This window comes from Bidens hawaiensis, unplaced genomic scaffold, assembly GCF_021521415.1.
Source record: "Bidens hawaiensis isolate Kalapana, Puna unplaced genomic scaffold, B.hawaiensis_p1.1 tig00003430_1, whole genome shotgun sequence".
NCBI classification, from domain to species: domain Eukaryota; kingdom Viridiplantae; phylum Streptophyta; class Magnoliopsida; order Asterales; family Asteraceae; genus Bidens; species Bidens hawaiensis.
This window is the reverse complement of record NW_027491191.1, coordinates 2,193,221-2,209,849: the sequence shown is the minus strand read 5'-3', so window position 1 is coordinate 2,209,849 and position 16,629 is coordinate 2,193,221. Positions and strand designations below refer to the sequence as shown.

At 35.7% G+C, this 16,629-nt stretch overlaps 3 protein-coding genes and 1 pseudogene across 3 annotated transcripts; 1 reads left to right on the top strand and 3 right to left on the bottom strand.

Annotated features, from left to right (window-relative positions):
• Positions 1 to 2,041: 2,041 nt before the first annotated feature.
• LOC143623381 (protein FAR1-RELATED SEQUENCE 8-like) lies at positions 2,042 to 4,261 on the bottom strand. The gene has a single exon (XM_077094306.1). The coding sequence runs from the start codon at positions 4,259 to 4,261 to the stop codon at positions 2,102 to 2,104; it is 2,160 nt and encodes a 719-aa protein (XP_076950421.1). The 3' UTR covers positions 2,042 to 2,101.
• A 595-nt stretch (positions 4,262 to 4,856) lies between these two features.
• Positions 4,857 to 9,576, top strand: LOC143623380 (uncharacterized). The gene is made up of 11 exons (XM_077094305.1): positions 4,857 to 5,093; positions 5,778 to 5,853; positions 5,917 to 6,011; positions 6,172 to 6,265; positions 6,363 to 6,439; positions 7,294 to 7,421; positions 7,623 to 7,694; positions 7,994 to 8,064; positions 8,399 to 8,474; positions 8,819 to 8,962; positions 9,425 to 9,576. Exons 1-11 carry the CDS (start codon positions 4,857 to 4,859, stop codon positions 9,462 to 9,464), a joined length of 1,110 nt encoding a protein of 369 aa, XP_076950420.1. The 3' UTR covers positions 9,465 to 9,576.
• Positions 9,577 to 10,079: 503 nt separating this feature from the next.
• On the bottom strand, positions 10,080 to 13,169 carry LOC143623407 (formamidopyrimidine-DNA glycosylase-like; annotated as a pseudogene).
• Positions 13,170 to 13,216: 47 nt separating this feature from the next.
• Positions 13,217 to 16,301, bottom strand: LOC143623388 (glycerol kinase-like). The gene is made up of 4 exons (XM_077094316.1): positions 16,137 to 16,301; positions 15,845 to 16,066; positions 13,563 to 14,529; positions 13,217 to 13,493 (listed from the first exon to the last, which is right to left on the bottom strand). The coding sequence occupies exons 2-4, from the start codon at positions 16,045 to 16,047 to the stop codon at positions 13,248 to 13,250; spliced, it is 1,416 nt and encodes a 471-aa protein (XP_076950431.1). The 5' UTR covers positions 16,048 to 16,066; positions 16,137 to 16,301; the 3' UTR covers positions 13,217 to 13,247.
• Between the last annotated feature and the right edge of the window lie 328 nt (positions 16,302 to 16,629).

Genomic DNA, 16,629 nt, shown 5'->3' with positions numbered 1-16,629 from the left:
GCGCAGGTTCGAATCCCCTGCAACCCGTTTTTGTAGGATTAATATTGTAATTGCATTTTAGGATTAAAAGGGAAAAGCCATGTAGGATTATGACATGCCAACTCACCAGCCACATTAGCAAAAACTTAACCCCGTTAAGTTTTTTTAACGCTGGTCTATAAAACAAAAAACATTGAAAAGGTTGGACTGCCAACGGGAAATAACGGAGGTGAGATTATTATTGGCCAACCCATTAAAGGTGGGATTATTTAAATCCAATTTTCTAAAAATATATATTATGTTTTGATATTTAGTGTTAAAAGACATGTTGATATATGCTAATAAATTGAGTGGAAATTATTTTTTTAATATAAAGAAATAGTAGTATATTAATAAATTGTATTTGTGTTGAATAAAATGAAAAATGTGTAAATAAAAAATAAAACTAAAGTAGAGTTTTTATCTTTTTAATTATTATAGTTAAATTAGTTAGATATATTATTTAGAGCGAGATTTATTATGGTTAAATTAGTTCTGTTAATTGAAGAGAGATATTGCATTTATTGTTGCATTTATATCTTTTTATTTATTTTTTAAATATTAAAAATCTAAAATAAAACTAGTGGCTCATGTTTATTTCTCGCACTAATATCATTTCTCTCATGAACTTAAACATATATATATATATATATATATATGTGTGTGTGTCACTCTATTTTAAATAAATTTATAAAGATTAATATTGAAAATTATTTACCAGCACCAGTGATTTTTGTGTTAGGTTACAAATATGTTCTTTACGTTCATTAAAGTACTTTGGTTAAGAATAAGCATTATGTTATAGTATGCTCATCTATTAATTTATTTAGGATAACAATTTTCATTTTCTATATTTAACTTTTTCCCTTTTTTAATCACAACATATCAATCCTGAAATTTCATCTTAACATTTGTGAAACCATCGACATTAATCAATCGGCTCTATATGTAGGAACGACTTATCATCCCGCCTCAATGCGTGAAACCGTGAGTTTTATCAACCTGTATATGACAACACACAACAATAAACAGAACCACTCGTCATCCTCCGGGGACGGGGACTTGCTTGCAACGCACCAGTTTCGGTTCATAACTTGACATAGCCAGCCCTCCACTATCCCATCCCCGCCACCAGCGGTACAACGGCGGCGATGGAGGGTGCCGAAGATTCATGAACCGGATGTGATCGCCACCGGCCACCATTGTAAGAATGATTGAATGCAATGAGTATGTATGTGCAATATGCTGCAATTACATTGGAGGTTGGGGTGTGGATGGCGATGTATTTATAGGCGGTTATAGCAGTTAAAAGACGGTTAGAGTGGTTAATTGAGAAACGACATAACGGTTGAGCAATTAATCATGCATATGATGATTGATGCGTTGAGCAATCAATTTTCTTTATTTAACTATTTTTTTGACACACTTATCATGTATGAATTAGATTTTTCAAAGGATGCGTTGGTTAAGTAACCCCTTATATCCTTCAATTTTCAATTTGTGACAATGTATACAAAATAATAAAATAAGAATTATAATAAAAGGATGACGTGGAATTATTATGAAAGCAATGCAAAATGGAATAAGAATAAGATTGCAACCAATTCTAAACGTAGTAGATATAACTAGAAAATATAGTAACCATCCATTGGGTCTTAAAAGTTCAAACTATTGTTTTAAGACAGAAACATAATATGTATCATAAGAGAATGCGTAGTGGGTGACAAGTTGGAGGTCTTTTGGGTGACAAGGGGCTATAACACGAGGAGGGGAAGGGGGGGGGGATATTTGGCTTGAACCCAATACACCTCTAAAATGAAAAGTGTCGAAAATCCTTCCCATTTTGTAGCCCTCCACCACACATAGCCTAACAATTTTTTTATGTAACCATATAACCGCATCACTAACTCTCACACTTTGTTTAACAAGCACATTAACATCATACAAAATTAGATATTAAATATAATATTATAGAAGGGTTTGATAAAGAGAGAACCGGTCCTAAGTATCCTGGTTCTTAAAGACTATAACAACACGATTATGAGTTGTAACTAAATATATACCAATTACATATGTACTCGTACTAAGCATGTTTATCCGCAACCAAACGAACCTTGTTCAACGACTCTTTAAACGCTTGCCAAGCAACCGTATAATGTTCTAAAGAAGCCATACCTTCCTCGACAACTCGTAAAGCTCGTTTATGCAAATGCTCAAACCGCTGAACCGGGTTTGTAACATCAACATTATTCAACCCGAGATCCGGTACGTACAGTCGTTTAAAATCTTTCCTCCAACGAGACAAAATATATTGACTCGGGATCTCATCTATACCATTATGATTAAGAACACATAACGCATGTCGACATAAATACCCTTTAAAGTTAAAACAGCTACATATGCATCGAACCTCGGCTCCTATTTTATCATACATCACTTCTAGGTTTCTAATAATGTTCCCCTCGGTTTCTTGCTCCGATACCATGTATGTAACAATTGATCCACTAGTGTTTGTTTGTGATATTTGAAAACAGCGCGACATCATCTCGACTTCATATTGAAAAAGTGAAAATATTTCTTTCGTGTATAGTTTGGAAAGTTGTGATTCATATGTGCACATTGTTCTCAACTTTGGGTTTGACTCTTTTGACTCGATATCATCAAACGCTTCTTTTTGTACCTTGTTTTGAAACACCAAATCGTGCGTTTCAAAAAAATCTTTTAAAGAAGTTTGTTGGTGAACGTACTCGTGAAAGAACGGAACCATGGACTCGCCAGGTTGTAACGTAAACATACCCGCGAAAAATGTGTCTTTTAAGTAAGCCGGGACCCACCGTTCCCGGTCTTCAAACAATCTGTGTAGATGATCATTGTCTTGGATCTCGAACTGTTGGATCATATCATCCCATGCTAATTCAAAATCTTCAACTTTTATCGAATCATAAATTATGTTATTGAAAGTCATTCTAAACGCTTCAGTATCCAGATTTCTTGAATTTTGGAAAATGCTTTCGATAACGAGAGGCAAACATAACCGATGGTGGGCCCGCGGAAAGATTTCAGAAATTACACTTTGTAAAGATGTGCACTGATCTGTGATTAGGGTTTGTGGCGGGCGGCCTGCCATACAAGTCAACCATGATCTTAACAACCAGTTATAAGTTTGTTGACTTTCGTCAGAGAGTAAACCGTAACCGAGTGAAATAGTTTGACCATGGTGATTGACCCCAACAAACACCACCAACGGGAGTTTATACTTGTTCTTCAAACATGTTGTATCGAGTGCCACCACATCTCCAAAATACCCGTATGAAGCCCGGGCCCGCGAATTGATCCAAAACACGTTTCTTACAAACCCATCATCCGTAATATCCATTATATAAAAGAAATTCGGGTTTATTAACTGAACCCGACAAAAATAATCATTCATAACCTGAATATCCTCTTTGTTAAGACTTAAACGTTTGTTTTTCATGAGATCGTGATCCGGATCCTGTTCATTTGAGCTTCCATAACACGTGTCTGCAACTGGAGTTCGGTAAAGCTTTATCGTTCGCACCTCCACATCAGCATTCAGCTCTAACTTCCGTTTTGATCTGGGTTCGGTTTTCTTGTGTGATTTGGCATTTTGGGCCCGTTCGAGGTCAAACGAGTGGTTGTGATCAAGTTTAGCTTCGTCAACCCGCCATCGATTAGTTTCAACTAATTTTAAACGAATCATTGCCAAACAACCGGTCCGTGTTTCTTTTCTTCTACTACTTGCTTCTTTTAGAGTTTTGAAGCCTTCACAATTGCAACAAAGAACCGCACCTCGCTTTTCCTTACTGTTCCGTTTAGTCCATGAAGATTTTACTCTAATCGCAAACCCGAGTTCGATAGCGTACAAATTATAGTATTTATAAGCATCTTCATAGGAATCAAATTCCATTCCCACAACTGGTGGAAGATTGTGCTTGTCTTGATCATCATTTGCAATTTCAAGCATTTCGGCGCCTATTGAAACGTGACCTTTGGGTTCAAACTCAAGCATTTGATCTTTGTTTTCAAACTCGAGAATCTGCTCGCTTTCATTTTGGTGATCATCGGTTTCGATATCGAGCACTAGCTCAGTGTCGTTTTCCACGTCGTCAGGTTCAATCCCGAACAATGAGTCGGTTTCCAGTCCTTCGTTTTCAATATCCAATACTTGCTCGCCATCATCGTCCTCAAGAAGCTCTTCGCCTTTATCAGAGTTGTCTTCCATCTAGAATGAGAGTTAACCTAAACAAACAATAGCTTATTATTATTATTATAATGGTAATGTATCAGGTAAACTATTTCAAGTTCTTAAATTGGAAACCACTCTTATTAATAAATAAAAAAAAAAAAACAAATTGAAGTTTTACACAAACATAACCTAAATGGCAATAGATAAGCAAAAAACATAGATTAGGCGTTAGCAATTAAATAGGCATAGAAATTAGATCAAGTTACAATAGGTAGAGATACTCGTAAGCGAGTGAGAATGTGAAACTGCAACAGGTAATTGTTGTATAATAATAAATTAATAATAGGATAGAAAAGAAGATGTTTCAAAATTAAAGGAGCATACTTGAATGCGGAGATCTAGGTTTCGACGGAGAAACGGTATACGGGCAGAATTTGGGAGAGTGGGTCTGTGGAAGTCGGACCCCTTTGAATTCAAGTTTTACCCTATTCGACCATTATATTTGGGGTCCTGGGGAAGTCGACAGGTGGTAAGTATTATTATTATTATTAAAAATATAGGCGGAAGGAATAATAATAAATAAATAATGTTAAAAAGGGCGCGTGATGAGTTGAAGTTGAAGTTGAAGTTGATGGCTCTCTCTGTTTCCTCTCCACCACTTAATTTTCCGGCCTCATCCACCGGCAGCGGAAGGAGACTATCACCACTCGCACGAAGACTCGTCCTCGCAAAAGCTTCCGAAAAGGACGATGATGAGACTCCGTCGTTTAATCCTTTCGGTTTCGTAACGGATAATCCGTCGAGCCGGAGCGCTATTCAACTTCCCGAAGTGCCTGCTGAGGACGGAAACGTTGGCCAGATGCTCTATGTAACTTTCATATTAATTACTTCACTCACATTCATGTTTTGTGATTATTCAGGAATTGGAGATGATAAATTGTTGCTATTTTGTGGTTTATTCAGCCAGCTGCTGCATAATAATCTATATACACATTTTCAGAAATTGGAGCTCAATTCTTAATAATATTTGGTTTGTTGAGTTGCTTAATGATATTATATGCACTTTCAGATTAGGTCCAATTGTTTAAGAGATTGGAGCTCAGTTTTTACTATTTTGTAGTTTTTAAGTTGCTTCATGATATTATAGGCACTTTGAGATTAGGTCAAACTTATTAAGGAAAATCTTCATTTATGCTTTGTAATTATTTAGAGAATGGAGCTCAGTTCTTACTACTCTGTGGTTTTATGAGTTGCTTAATGATCCATGAACTTTGAGATTAGGGAAAATTTAAGAAGGAAAATGACAGATTTTGTCTATTTTTGTTAGAATTGTGCATCTGTGCATAATTGAATCACAATTTCATAATCTTGAATGGCTAGCTAATGCAAAACTGAAACTAGATTAACACAAGGATCAGAATGAGTAGATAACCAAAGAAGTCATTTAGGTTAACATTGGATTTCATTCTTCATAATGTGATTTCTTACAAGTGATCTATTTCAGCAAAGATGCTATAACTTATGTTAATAATATGTGATTATGATTGTATAGAGAATAGAAGATAAGGGAAAGGAATATGGTAAAACCATCAAATCTGGAGGCTTTAGATGGTTTGTAAGAGAAACAGGTATAAACTGTAGAATAAAAAAATCTTATAATATTTCCGGTATTTTAATTTTGAATCTTACAGGTTCATCTGATGCTCGGCTTGGTCCACGTGGAACTGTTGTTTTTCTCCATGGTGCTCCAACACAGTCTTTCAGTTATCGGGTTGTGATGTCTCAGGTTCTGCTTCTGATTCTTCCATGTATATGTTTGATTATTTCAACTTTTGTTCAGATATAATTACAGATAACATGTTAGCATAATTGCTGTATTGATGATTAATTTGAATGAATCCGCCTATTCTCTAGTAATTATTGATATCTTTCATATGAACATTTAGTTGGCGGATGCTGGTTTCCATTGTTTCGCGCCTGATTGGATAGGATTCGGTTTCAGTGACAAGCCACAGGCAGGATATGGCTTTGACTACACTGGTGTGTGATATTTTCGGAGGAGAATTAATATTTGAAGATAAATTCATAATTCATATTGTATGATGTGCCATAGATCTAACCAAGTTATTGTTGACAGAACGAGAGTACCATGAACAACTGGATAAATTGTTTGATGTGCTGGAGATCAATTCTCCTTTCACATTAGTGGTTCAGGTTTGAACTAATTTCACACGTCGGTTTATACATGATGTGTTTATTTGAATTTGAATTTTTTGGGCCCATGCTGACTTTTTGGCTTCAAATCTTTATACACCTATTTAGGACATCAAATAATTGCATATTTATCCATTGGAAGTATATCCCGTAGACACCAATATACAGAATATATCAAACAAACCCCAATTTTGTAACTATGAACTATGGGTAGACCCCATATACTGAATGATGTCAGTTTAAAGAAGTAAAGGTCTTTTTGTTAGGACAAATTTGAGGAAATGTAGTTAAAAATAGATAGAATGCAACTATGTGCATTTATTATATCAAACCTTTACATAGGTATTGGGATTTAGTGTAGTTATTGGAATCTAATTATTTTCTTAAGGAAAAATGAGAAGTAATTTATTTTTCAAATTATTTGCTGTATATACTATTTAAGAACCTATCAAGAAAACTTTGCTCGTATGTTTAAGTGTCAAATTGCTAGGTTTTAGTCAAATAAGGTATAGTTTTTCTTTAGACCTATATACACCACAAAGTGTAGCTTCTTTTATGCCACACCTTTTTAATTAACAATACTTTCCTTTTAACAACTCAGAAAAGGATACATAGCCATGGTAGTATCAGGCATAAAATTAACGGATAATGGTCTTGTTATGTTTATAAACCATTCATATCATGCCATCATCAAACAGTCAACTAATGTCATATAGAGGATCTGCCGGACAGTAGTCGTACTATTTTTATCTCGTTGTCTATTTTCTGATATATTTTAAGAGTGATATTTTCTTTATTTTATATGAGTTACTCCTTGCCTGTCTGTTAACTAAAGTCTTTACATTCTATTGTAGGGATTTCTTGTAGGTTCCTTTGGATTAACATGGGCCTTAAAAAATCCAAGCAGGATATCCAAACTTGTAATAATGAACACTCCTTTGACGGCTTCATCTCCTATCCCAGGACTGTTTCAACAACTCAGGTTCAACTTCTGTGACAGTTATTTTATTTTTACTTATGTAACATCAGTAAGTATATTAATAAGACTTTTTAATTTATGCATGCCCATTACAACTTATCATACCTTTCAAACTGTTTATCTTACTTTTGACACATGAGCAAATAAAATGTGCATCAGATATAAAACACTGACAATATTATTATGACTCCTGTTTATTTACAGAATTCCGCTGCTTGGTGAATTCACTTGCCAAAATGCAATAATGGCTGAGCGGTTTATTGAAGCAGGTAGCGCGTACGTATCCAATAGTGCATTTTATTTACTATGGATTTATTTTTAGTTATTTAAAATGGTTAAAATATACAAAAGACGGGAGAGTGCTCAATTAACTTTTAGCATATTTGAGCAAGTGAAAGTTATGTTAGAAAATGTGGAAAACACATTGATTATCAATCTCTATGAATGCTGCCTCACAAAACTAAATCAGCACTTTTTTTATTTTTTTTATAGGGCTTGACTTTTTATTCTGATGAGTTATTTAATTTTAGAGTTTTAAACTGCTATTTTTTTATGTTTACTGTTTCTTGTAACAGTTATGTCCTGAAGGTAGAAAAGGCTGATGTTTATCGGCTACCATATCTGAAAAGCAGTGGACCTGGATTTGGTTTGTAATTTGCCTTCTCCCTTTTCATCTAGTAGGAGTATCATAATGGGCAGGCCGGGCATGTCGGGTAACTCGTCAAAATAGGTTTTTGATGAATATGGGTTGACCCACAAACACTTTTGTTTCTTCGCAAATGTTATTATTATTGGTTGGTTAAATAAGAGATGTTAACTTTTATGCATTTGAACTCATTTGGATGATTATCAAACCATTTGACCTGTTTTCTTTCTACGTTTTAGCTTGAGCAAATTTGAACCCTTAAAGATATTATTACAGTATTAAATAAAAACCTTTTTTTTTTTTTTTTTTTTTTTTTTTTTTTTTTATGTTTTAGCTTTGCTTGAAGCTGCCAAAAGAGCCAACTTCAAAGGGACTGCAAGCCAGATAGCCGAAGGCTTTGCATCCGGGAGGTAAAACTATATTTCAAATATCCAAGTATTAATATTATTTTGTTAAAGTTTTGCCACAGAAACCCATTGTACTTCCCCAATTTTGCAGATAAGTCCCTAAATAAAAGCTTGCATGATTCTGGTCCCCAAACTAGTGTTTTTGCCAGATAAACCCATCGTACTTTCCCGTCTTTTGCAGATCAATCCTTGAACAAAACCTCAGTGACTTAACTGTGCAAGACGGGGAAGTACAATTTATTTTGTTCAGACACTTACCTGCAAAAAATATACAAAGATTATGGTTTTTTTGTGAAAGAAACATCATGTATTTTCAAGTTGTAAAGAATTAGCTTTTTTGGAGACAGGTGGGATAAACCCATATTAGTTGCTTGGGGTATATCGGACAAATATCTTCCTCAATCAATTGCAGAGGAATTTCAAAAAGGAAACCCGTCTGCAGTAACTCTGAAGCTAATTGAAGGGGCTGGTCATATGCCTCAAGAAGACTGGTAAATTATTTAAGCGCTGTTCTGTTAACCTGTTTATACTGAAATGGGTGAAGTCGGTGTATATATACTGTTATAACAAGTTAAACGGGTCAAACAACTAACAACACCTAATGTCTTTTAGAAAATGCTTGCAGCGTCCTAAATTGTTTTATTTAAAAGTTACTACGTTATTGTTATGTTAGTAATATAATTTTTATAATCACTTTATTTAGAATGTCAACCCTTAGTACTTGTTAAACCAGTTTATTTGCTTAGTAGTCAAGGTGGCAGTCTGTGTGTATTTTTGAAGAAACGTTGATGACGTGGCAATACAAAATAAAAATAAAAATAAAATTCAATTTTTCAAATTTGTGCTCAACCGTACACATGGACTGCCACCTCTATTTCCATCAAAAAATTATTCTTGTAACGCGTGTGCACACGCACCGGCATTGCTCTGATAATAGATTGAATTTGTCACAGGCCGGAGAAAGTTGTTGATGCTCTCAAGTACTTCCTTTGATTATGACATGTAGATGAGGGTATATATTTCACATGATACTTGGTGATTGTTTTGTAAGGGAATGCATATTAATAGTCACTGTATGTATATTTTCTGCATTTATTATATATATATATATATATGATATCTTATTGCAAAGCAGATGATGACAAACAATTCACTACTTTTGTATTAAGGATTAAAGCAGCGGGTAAACTATAGGGGTTTTAATTCTGTTTTTCATTTTCCAAAACGTGTAGTCGTAATCGTGTATGTGCTGTAAATTACATTCAACTATTTAAATACAATCTAATGATTTTTGAAAAAATGTATTTAAATAACCTGATTCAAAGTGTCAAAAACTCAAAATCTAACCCTAACACCGTCAAAATGGCCAATCTGGCTTTGTAGATTTTTAATACTACACCAAGCAGTGAAACCTTAAATCTTCATGAAAACAACCTAGACGGCTAGACATAAACACCACTTAAAACTGGTTCCCCGTGGTACAAAAACAAGGTTACAAGTTCCTTAGCCGCCAGCATACATAATGGTTACAAAAAATAGAAGTCAACGCTTGCTTCCTTGCCCTTTCACATGTGTTTCCCCAACCTAAAAACAGAAGCAGTTAAAAGACTATTTTGCCCTCTTCCTAGTCGGCCTACCAGTCTGCGCTTTCTTAGCAACCTCCACTTCTGCCTTCACCTCATCCTCATCACCATCATCGCTATCACTTTCCTTTGACTTCTTTCTAGCATTTGACCTTTTATTTCCCGAACTACTCTTTGACTTTTTTTTCGTTGCAGGTATTTCCTCCTCGTCATCGTCATCGTCATCGTCATCATCATCATCATCCTCATCACTTGTGTCGGTCTTGCGTTTTGCAGGAGGCTTCTTAGCTTTGCTTTGGGTCGTTTTCTTCCCTCCTTTCGGTTTTGCAACTTCTTCGGGAATGCTGGCAGCACTCTGTAGTGGATGGATTTTTGCCTGAAAATAATTTAATTATTACATAAGTACTAAGAAGCATAATCAGATACAGAACATGTAAAGAACACAATGAGATGTGTGACAGAAAATAAAATGAATATTACATGGAACTGTAAAACAAGGATAACAATAAAACACCAGAAGATACATTAATACCTAAGAAGCTTATCTATTTTATATCCCATGTTTGACCCATTAAAATATAAAACATAACCCAGTTTAACCAATACATAAATTAACTGATTAAAATTGCCACCTCTTAAACTAGAATGATAAATTGAAAACGAAAGAAAAAAAGGTATATTGTGTTCAAAAGATAAGTTTAGGGAAGCAAATGAAACCTGATATAGCACTTCATCTGCAATCCAGTTGCCAACACCCGAGATAAAGCTCTGCCAAGATGAAAGCATAATTAATTTTTATAGTATGTTTTAATAACTACATGATCATTATGACTTGCACATAGTCCCAACCTGATCGAGTAAGAGAGCCTTTATGGCAATCTTCTTCTTACTCAATGCTTTAAAGAGTTCATCTTCGGTCATTGGCTCCAATAAGGCATCTGGACCAAGTTCTGATATCGGGGCCACAATAGCCGGCTGTCATTAAATATAATCAAAAGAATTAAAATCCAATAATTGTTTATGGCCTAAAGTAAAATAAAAACCAAGTGAAACATGTGTGACTAGCATCATCTTACATTTTTAAGTAAGCGGACTTTTGCAAATCGCCTTTTGTCAGTAAACGATAGCTCCAAACCGTCATCTAGTTGGTATTAGTATAAACGAAATAAGAGAGTAGATAGATAGCAAATATTAACATCTTCCAAGAGTAAAACTAACATTATAATATTTCAAACAAATGAAATTAGTTGTTTAAAATAAGGTACTCATGTCTTACTTCTATGAATACTTTGGAATATTTGGAAGGCCACTCATCTGTATCAGTAACTGCGGACCTGTATGCAATAAACCAGTCTAGGTATCAACTTTACAATTAAGAAAACCAAACATCATATTTGGAACATAACATCAGCCAATCTAAATGCTTCAGTTCGGTTTAAATTATAAACTTATGTTGTAACAAGCAATCTCTAAATGTTTCTACACGATTTGACCTCAAGCTCTTTAAAGCTTAGGTAAGCTCAAGCTCGGCTCATTTACATTTTACACAATATGAGAAACCATGTGTGCACAAACATAGTTAGACCTAACAGTTTCCAGAAATGTAATATAATTAAGGGGTAACTGTGTAGAATGGTAAACAAGTTTTAAAAGTGTTCCAATTAAATCACTCAGCTTTCATGTCTTATCTAAATTACAGGTTAACATGTTTTTTTAGCATTTTTCTTTTTTGTTTCAATTAGGAACACTTTTTTCTTTTTTCTGATGCTGATGTGGACGAGTGATGTGGATTTTAGGTATTTTTTTATTTTTCAATATAATTAACATGCTTCCTTTATTTTTTTTAATATAATTACGTATATTGAAAATCCCCCCCCCCCACCCACCCACCCATCCACACATCTTCTCCTCCATTTCATTCTTGACACACAAAAATTCCGATGATGGCTCGATTTGTAGGTTTAGTGACCCAATTTGGACAAAAAACGCATGAGTGACCTAACACTACATAACTAACTATTTCAATATTTTCCCCAAACCAGTGCACTTCAATGTTACAGTACGAATAAACTCACAAAACTATGTTTAAGCAATCAAGCCCTAATTATTTCTACAAACAAAACGAATTCATTACCTTTTATACTTGGTCACAGCCACACCTTTAATATATATAGCCCCAGCCATTCCTGAAACACAGACCTCAAAATCAGCAAACATTGTAAGCATCAGCATTCAGGTTCAACTGGGCGAAAAACCTAATTCTACACAGCCAGCCACCAATTCACACTGGCGATCCATACATCTCGTTGCTACGAATCTTCGTTATATAGTGAGCAATAAAACCGACCCGTTAACCGAAAAGCGGTTATCAGTTATTTCTAGCTTTTATACCACCATACATGCATGCCTCCATTTAATGTATATATGCATAGATTTCACATGTATCTGTAAGTAAAATTTTTAGCCCAAGTTTAATTTTGGTTATTAACCGAAACAGAAAAAAGAAGTTAATAAAGCGAATGGGTAATTCGGTTGAGGCTAATAACCGAAGTGCATGCCACTAATGCGCGTGTGGAAGGTAAAAACAAGTAGGTTTGTAAAATAGGGCGTACTGGAAAGAGGGAATGGGAGGAGAGTCGAGCTGGATCCACATATTCTTCCCCTTACGCTACGATTGTCTTTCCGGTCAGTGAGGCCTCCACCGTCGATGTCCTTCGTGTCGTCTGCCACAACGCATCGCTTGATCCTCTTTCCGCAATGGCTCTGCGAGCAGCCTCCACCTCTGGATAATGTGTCTGTCTCGTCGAATAATATGATGCCAGTAGCAGGCCCAGAACTGCTAACGGCCCAGCCAAATATTTATGTAAAGTGTGTTTTGTTTATGTAAAATCATTACTTTTGTTTTGTGAATACAAACCAACCAACTTGCTCAAGCTTTTTATGAGTTGAGCTTGAGCTTAAGCTTAAATTTCAGCTCATTTAACGATATTTAATATTTAACATTAACGAGTGGTGGATCGAGACGGGCTGAAAACAAGATGGATAAAAATAACCCTATAGTAACTAATTATTCATTAGTTCGAATTCTAAACATGCATGCAAAACAAACAAACATGGATCGAACCAACCAACGGTAGCTTATTATTACATAAATTAAAACAAAGAAACAAAAATACTGAGTGATGAGATTTATTTAGAGGGAGAGATCAGCCAAATCAAATGTTGTTTCAACTGCTTTGGTCCATGAGGCCCACTTCTTGTCCCTCACCTCCTGACTTAAAGCCGGCTGAAAGGTAGTGTCTTTCTTCATTCTCTCAGCGTTCTCAAATATTGTCGCCTCATTCCACACTCCAACCGCTAAACCCGCTGCATACGCTGCACCCAGCGCTGTCGTTTCTATGTCCGCTGGTCTCACCACCGGGTTACCCAACAAGTCAGCCTGCAAATCACTTCATTAGTTTACAGATATTAATTAAAAGGACCAAATATTTCCCAAACAAAACCATACCTGAATCTGCATTAGCAAATTATTAACAGTAGCCCCACCATCAACCCTAAGCAAAAACTCCCCCTTATCGTTCTTCTTCTCACCCTTTTCACCCGCATCCTTATGCATCGAAGCCAGCACGTCTTTCACCTGAAAACACATACTCTCAAGAACCGCACGCGCAATATGCGACTTATTCGTAAACCGCGTCATCCCTACCAACACACCACGGGCATCATCCCGCCAATACGGTGCAAACAACCCGTTAAACGCCGGCACAAAATACACCCCACCCGTCGACTCAACTTTTCCCGCCAAATCCTCAATTTCACTTGCTGACTTAATAATCCCCAAACTGTCCCTGAGCCACTGAACCGCTGCACCCGCGATCGCAATCGACCCCTCGAGCGCATAGTTTGTCGGCGCGTCTTTCCCAAGCTTGTAAGCCAAAGTGGTCAGCAACCCGTGTTTTGAGTTGATCACTTGTTCACCCGTGTTTAACAGAATAAACGCACCCGTTCCGAACGTGCTTTTCGCTTCGCCCGTTCTACACGACTGGCCCAACATGGCTGCGTGTTGATCGCCTAAACAACCAGAAATCGGGACACCGGGAATCAACCAGCCTTTGGCAATGTGACCGATAACCTCGGAATTGCTGACGATTCTAGGGAGGATGTTTTTTGGGATTTTTAAGGCCTGTAGTGTTGAGTCGTCCCAGTTGAGTGTTTTGAGGTTCATGAGCATGGTCCGTGAGGCGTTTGAGACGTCAGTAACATGTACGCCGCCATTAACACCCCCGGTTAAGTTCCAGATTAGCCATGAGTCTATGGTGCCAAAAAGAGCATCCCCTTTGTTTACAGCTTGTTTTACAGCATCAACATTTTCAAGAAGCCAAAGGAGCTTGAGTGCACTAAAATATGTGCTTATTGGCAACCCACATGATTCTAAGAAGTGGGTTTTACCTCCTGATAATTCTTTCTCTAGTTTCCTGAAAAATTAAAAAATTATAGATAGATTAGTGATTATTTTTTGTGATAAATGCATATCAATAATTCTTTTCTTATGTTGGACAAGTAGTGTTTAGGGGTTAAAATATATCTGCTAAGCTGGTCATGTTTAGCAAGTTAGAAGTTAATACTTAACCGGGGTGTGCATGAAAACGAAAAAACAAACCGAAATAGCTGAACCCAAACAAACTAACCAAACCCAATTCCTGGGTTTTCATTTTTTGTTTTGGATTTGAAGTAATTTAATATTATTAATAAATAATGTAAAACCAAATATTACAATAATCAATTGATTATTAGATAACAAAAATACTTAAGCTCAAATTAATAATTTTATATTTGGCCACTTCTCTCCTGCCAAAAATTTAAGCCCAAATGTTTAAACTAAAACAAACAAAACAGTAAGTAAAATATTTATTTCATGCATATCATTTCTGAAGCAATTATTTTTAAACTATACCAAGGTCATGGGTTTGATCACATTGGATAGATTTGTTTTTTGAACGACAACGGGTTGCCAGGAGACTCCAAAAGGCTTAAAAACGGCATAGAATTGCCCACCAAACCTAAGTTCGAATCCTAGAACAGTAGTGTTTTTAACTAGTTACCTTCACAAAATTATTAGTTCATAAAAAAAGAGTTGCGAAATGATAAACTATGGTTCATCAATATAATATATTTACATGTAAGCAAACATTCCAAAATCTAAAGAATAAAAGAGAAATAAAAAAGTTAAAGGGTTGGGCCGGTCACATAAATACACATTGATTTTAAAGTCAAGAAATTGATCAATTATTATAACCGGGCCCAATTTTTCGACGAAAACAAAGTTCTTTATTATTATCACAAGATCTTGTCCTTAGACAAAACAAAAAAAAGTTAACACCTTTTGAACCCATGGCGTGAAATGTTGTATCGACGACATCAAAATTTTTGTATTATAGCGTGAAAGGTTGAACCGACGACAGCAAATTTTTTGTATTATTGCTCAATCTAAAAAAGATGAGTTTTTAATACCAATGAGTTTTATTTAAGCTGGAGACTAGAAGGTGATAAGTTCGAATCAGATCTCAACCGGGTTTTACTACTGGGTTTTTCAGCTTGGGTTACCCAACGCTGTCTGGAAGGGCGGGAGGTATGGAGTCACCTTTTGCCATGGTTAAAAAAGAAAAATAAAATCCATTTCCAAAAGTAAAATCCGTGAACAATTTAACCAAATTCGTAAAACTTTGGTAATCAAAACAACACGTAATTTAAATCAAGAAACACGAATGAATTACGCACAACAAAATCTACCTGCAAATAGATGTGGTTCTGACGTCCATCCACACAACGGCGTTATGCAGAGCAATGCCCGTGGATTTACTCCAAACCACCGTGGTTTCTCTCTGATTGGTTATCCCGATCGCCTTCAAACCCTTATCAATATTATGCCCGTCAGCTGTCGCCTTATCAACCGCCTTCGATATGCACACCTTCACACTCTCAATGATCTCCATCGGATCATGCTCCACCCACCTGCAAACAATCATTCAACATATAATATCAATCAATTAACATTTAACGAAGTGGGTGAAATTCAAATTACCCTGCTTTAGGGCAGAACTGGGTGAATTCGACTTAATGGGATCCGACTGATTTGGCGGTTTTGTCATAGATGATGAATCGGGTGCTGGTGGTGCCTTGATCGATTGATCCAACGAATGATGCTTCGGTGTTGGCCATGATGGAATTTGAGAATTATGAATGAATATATTTTGGATGGAGTGTGTTTGTGAATTTATAACTTGTTTTGTTGAGAGTTTTTGGGATTTGTTTTTAAAAATAAAAAAAATATATATATATTTTATCTTTTAATGGTGGTATGTATTTAAAAAGTCTTCGTTGACTGCCTTGTTTGTAGATAAGATTTTGAACTTCGAAGTGGGTCATCCGTGAAGGAAATTACGTCAATTCATTAAATATTTACTAATATTTTTGCAAAAGCTACCTAAAATCTAAATGTTGTGAAATTTCATCATTTTTGTTGGTTTTAAATAGTTAAATGTTTGATGAATCAAACAACTTCAAGAGCTATAACA

Bases quoted from the DNA above. Each gene is read 5' to 3' on its own strand.
- LOC143623381 (XM_077094306.1), bottom strand. From the start codon at position 4,261: ATGGAAGACAACTCTGATAAAGGCGAAGAGCTTCTTGAGGACGATGAT.
- LOC143623380 (XM_077094305.1), top strand. From the start codon at position 4,857: ATGGCTCTCTCTGTTTCCTCTCCACCACTTAATTTTCCGGCCTCATCC. The intron at 5,854-5,916 runs GTATAAACTGTA...TGAATCTTACAG, and splicing joins ATGGTTTGTAAGAGAAACAG to GTTCATCTGATGCTCGGCTT. The intron at 6,266-6,362 runs GTGTGTGATATT...TATTGTTGACAG, and splicing joins ATATGGCTTTGACTACACTG to AACGAGAGTACCATGAACAA.
- LOC143623388 (XM_077094316.1), bottom strand. From the start codon at position 16,047: ATGGAGATCATTGAGAGTGTGAAGGTGTGCATATCGAAGGCGGTTGAT. The intron at 14,530-15,844 runs GTAGATTTTGTT...TTAATTTTTCAG, and splicing joins AGAACCACATCTATTTGCAG to GAAACTAGAGAAAGAATTAT. The intron at 13,494-13,562 runs GTATGGTTTTGT...AGTGATTTGCAG, and splicing joins ATTTGCTAATGCAGATTCAG to GCTGACTTGTTGGGTAACCC.